Here is a 4,362-nt window from a genome sequence, read left to right on the forward strand (position 1 = left end):
GCAGCAACCCACACCGACCTTCTCTCTTTTCGACAGAAAATAATTTTTAAATCTGATCAGCTTTGGGAGTAAAAACAAAATTGCTCAAACGATACTGGAAATCGCTTTTCACTCTGGAGTTTTCTTTTTGATTTATTTCTCCTTTTTTTTTCTTTTTTTTTTTTTTCTTTAATGAGGTATCGTTGGTTTAAAGTACAGCGCAGAGCAGAACAGACTTTGGAAACAGATTTTCAAGCTGGATGTTGCAGGATAAGGGGCAGGGACGCTTCTTATATTCACAAAGAAGGAAATTTTTAAAAAATAAAAAATAAACAAAAAAAGGACAAGAAAGTTGTGTACGTTCAAGACAAGTAAACACTGTACATGTGATCATGAAACTGGGAAGGAGAAATACTGCATTCCAGCTCCCCCTTCCCATTTTTGGTTTGACTATTTTTCTTTTCATTTTTGCTTCATTTGTCTACATAACATATAAATAAATAAGCTAACACAATCAGAACATAAAATAACCCGTTTTCACTTAATTCCTATGCACATCTTCTGAGATGGTATGGAAATGAGCAAGTATTTTCATTACACCAAGAAAGGTAAAGCAGCACAAAAAGTTCACAAATACTAGTCTTCATGGTTAAATAAAAGACTATACTATGATATTSCTAACCTCAACTTGCCCTAATGCATCATCCCGAAATTGCATGGAATAAAAATACAATTAAAAGCAAAATTCCAGAATAAAGCATTTAACCTTCATTTCCAAATTCAAAACTGAAACACAGGACAGTTTCATTTTCAATGATTTATTACTATTAATGGACAGAGGGTCTCCTTTAATATTTTCCCAATTCCCACTGCCTGCTTGATGTTTCTTTTCTCTTTCTTTCTTTCTTAGGTTGTGCTAGTAGAGGCAAATAAAATAAAGTCCAAAGTAGCTTCATTTTGTCTCCTTTGTACAACAGTACCTTAAAGAAAGATGACAGTGTCTTGATTCTTTAGCTGCTACATGCAGGTTCTGCTTGGATAATGTCAGTTATGTACAGTACTGGTCAGAAGCAAAGGATGAAATGGAAAATTTCACCTCTTCTATAAAGTTGTCAAGTCAGTCTGATGGTCCTTGGAAACAGTCTGTAAATGTGGGTTTGAACCAGAGGAAGAAGACCTGCCCTTAGTGTTGGGCAGTTTGTGGTCTTTTTTCCACTTCATTCTTCTGTTCTGAAACCAGATCTTGATCTGGCGCTCAGAGAGACACAAAGTGTGGGCTATCTCAATGCGGCGGCGCCTAGTCAGGTACCTGTTAAAATGAAATTCTTTTTCCAGTTCTAGGACTTGCTGTCTGGTGTAAGCTGTTCGGGAGCGCTTAGGTTCCCCTCCGCTGTAATTGGGATTCACTGGGAAAAAAATACGGAGAACTTTACAAAGCTAATCTTGACTTTCCGGTTGTACTTTACCAAACAAAACCTCAGGGACTGCGAGCATGTGGCCGGGCTGGCTTCATCCCAGTGCCTTACAATGGACGTGCTGCTTCCACCCGTGCTCAGCACGGGGACGCGCCGGGCTAGGGAGGCTGCGAGCCTCCAAGAGGCTTCGAGAGCGGAGAAAAGCCCCACATGGCCGGCGGCCTATTTCCTCGGCAATAAAAATTTATGACGAGTGTAATTGGCTCCCTCGCTTAAAAAAAAAAAAAAAAACCAACAAAACACATCCCTCTACTTTTGTCCCTCCTTTGCAGACAACTTGTTGCAGATCCCCGTGGAACAAGGAACTGGGAGCGTGGGAGCCTCTGTGCAAAGGTTTTATTTTCTTAATACTCTTTCTACGTTTGGAAGTTGCTTTCTCCGCGGCGATTACTTTTTTTCTTCTTCCCTCATTTTCCCTTTTTTCCCCCCATTTTTCCTTTTTTTAATTTTTTCCCCTTTTGATTTTTTTTTTCCGCGTGGAGTGCGGGCGCTCGCCGGTGGCTCTTCCCGGGTGCAGAAGCGGAGCCTTTCGGCGTTTTCCTTCCTCGCTTTTTNAAAAAAAAAAAAAAAAAAAAAAAAATGCTCGCCCGGATGCCTTGTGAGCGAGAGGACTGGAGCCCCCACCTCGGAGGATAACCGCAAGCGCGGAGGGAGGAGAAGAGCAAAGTAAGAAGAGGATCCTTACCCGAGTTAACATGGACTTTCTTCATCCAAGGATAAACTACCGCCGGCTGCTTAAGCGCTGCCCCGCTCGGCGGTTTGAGGGCCGGCTGCTGGCTGCAGGCGCGGGACGAGGGCAGCGCGGGCGGCGCGCAGGGCTCCGCAGGGCCGGGGAAGGGGCCCGCGGGCCCGGACTGCTCCTGCCCGTGACCCCGCGGCTGCCCGGCGGAGCCCGGGCCGCTGCTACAGCTAAAGGGCGCCTCGCTGTAGTTTGACCGTGGGTAGATTCCCTGGTGCTGGAAATCAGCGCCCTGCGAGGCGCTGTAGTACTCTGACCCCTGCTCGGCTAGGTAGCTGCTCTGCAAATATTCCTCGCAAGGAGGAAATTTGGGATCCACATACTTAGAGTTCACCATATACGAACTCATGGCCATTAATTTCTGAAGGTAGAAAATACTAATTTTTCTCGTGTTGTCTTTTTTTCCCCCCTGCCATAGAGCCCTCCTACTTGCTGTCAACTGAATAAAGTTGGCGCGCATGTGACCGGCGCGGCCAATGGGGAGGCGGCGAGCTCATCACCGCATCCGTGTGCAGCTCATAATTCCCACAAATTTAACTAAATAACATACGTGTAATCAAGTGGCCCCCTCCCTTGCCAGGTTTCCCCCTCCCCGAAGCACAAAGCCGGGTTTTAGGAAGAAGTCCCGAGCGCGGGGTGTCCGCCCGAGCCGCAGGTATCGCCAGCCTTTTGTCTGCGCTCCCTTGGCTACTCTCTGGTGCCCTTCCCTCCGATTGAGCTGCCCAAATCCCCAAAGGGGTTCGCCACTTCGGTTCAAATAAAATATCGAAAGACTTAAGGAGCGAGGAGCTGAAGCAGGGTTTTAAAAAGGGGAGGAATTTGATAAGGAGGCGAGGGGAAGAAAAGACATCAAAGAAGAGGGTAATATGATGTACAATAGATCTGTCCTGTCTTTGTCTCGCAGAGGTCATCCAAAAGTTACCAGAATTTAGTTCTGCTGAATAAAATTAGACAATCAGTAACTTCTCATTCACTTTGCGAGCCTCAATATATACGTGTGTTTGTGTATACACACAGACACACACACATAGATATACCTACATGTGCAAAAAAAACCCCACACAGATAACAAGAAAATGTTCACTTTTAACCGTTAAAGTTCAGTCAATTGAACTGGCGATGCCATTTAATTACGTTAAAAATAGTACAGATTTAATGAGATAAATTCGGTCTTCATTCACCAGCATCATTCCTGGAACACAAGTAAATACATTCCAAAGAACTGAATGCTGCTTTTGCAGCTTTCGTAAATATTTTGATGAAATATGGATCCTTGACAGGAAAATTTTGCTAACGTCTGGCATATCTAACTAATTTATAAGTATCTTTTTAAAGATTTATGCGCTGATGGTTTTTGTCTTTTTCTTTTACAGAAATTTGCAGCTATTGCGAGTTTAACTGTTTAATTTCACAGTCTGTTACTGGCAGTTACGATTCAACGACAAATAAAATTTAAATAAACGTTGCTATGTATGTTAAAAATGACAGAGGCAGCAAAACTTTTAGAATTTCTCACTATTCAGCGTGCATGAGTATTTTGATTCCGTCAGTATTTAAGCTCCTAACCATTTGCAGAAAGGTGAAGTTTTTGCATCGACCATATATTCCCCTAGAATCGAATCTGTGACTATATGAATACCACACAAATTCGGTTCTACAGGGTATATATAGACAACGTAATAACATTCTGTTTTCACCTACAATATAGCAGGTCATTGCAATTCCCTTATTCCTTACTGTCTTCTGAGGGATGCAAACTATTCTGTCGGATAAAGTTCTGAAATATGGATTTGCAGAAAGATAGGATTTCAAAAAAKAATCGCGATGTTTGTTATTGTTGATGAAATAGAGCTCTACGACTCTGACACAATTTACAACGACGAATTTCGAATTACAAATTCTCTGTAAGACCTCTTTAAATGCACTGTCGTTTATATCCTTGATACAGATCATGGATACTACCAGCCAAATTGCTCTGTTTAGAACAATAATAGTAAAAATCGCACAGAAATCTTACATAAAAGGGCGTTTATCTGTCTAGTCTAGAATAAAATCTCTGAGGAGATTTTATCTACTTAAAATTTCCCCCACCAAATAATTTTAAAAAATCGAAAGAGAAGTAAAACAGCCGACAACAGAAAGAGCGATTCGGGGAAAAAAAAAAAAAAA

The 4,362-nt window shown here is 42.3% G+C and overlaps 1 protein-coding gene across 1 annotated transcript; it reads right to left on the reverse strand.

The window, feature by feature from the left end:
- Nucleotides 1-488: 488 nt before the first annotated feature.
- Nucleotides 489-2,650, reverse strand: LOC112958270 (homeobox protein Hox-D4-like). The gene is made up of 3 exons (XM_026052094.1): nt 2,627-2,650; nt 2,140-2,554; nt 489-1,385 (listed from the first exon to the last, which is right to left on the reverse strand). The coding sequence occupies exons 2-3, from the start codon at nt 2,546-2,548 to the stop codon at nt 1,081-1,083; spliced, it is 714 nt and encodes a 237-aa protein (XP_025907879.1). The 5' UTR covers nt 2,549-2,554; nt 2,627-2,650; the 3' UTR covers nt 489-1,080.
- Nucleotides 2,651-4,362: the final 1,712 nt, after the last annotated feature.

Source organism: Nothoprocta perdicaria, unplaced genomic scaffold (genome assembly GCF_003342845.1).
Source record: "Nothoprocta perdicaria isolate Ctin4 unplaced genomic scaffold, notPer1 scaffold_83, whole genome shotgun sequence".
NCBI lineage: Eukaryota > Metazoa > Chordata > Aves > Tinamiformes > Tinamidae > Nothoprocta > Nothoprocta perdicaria.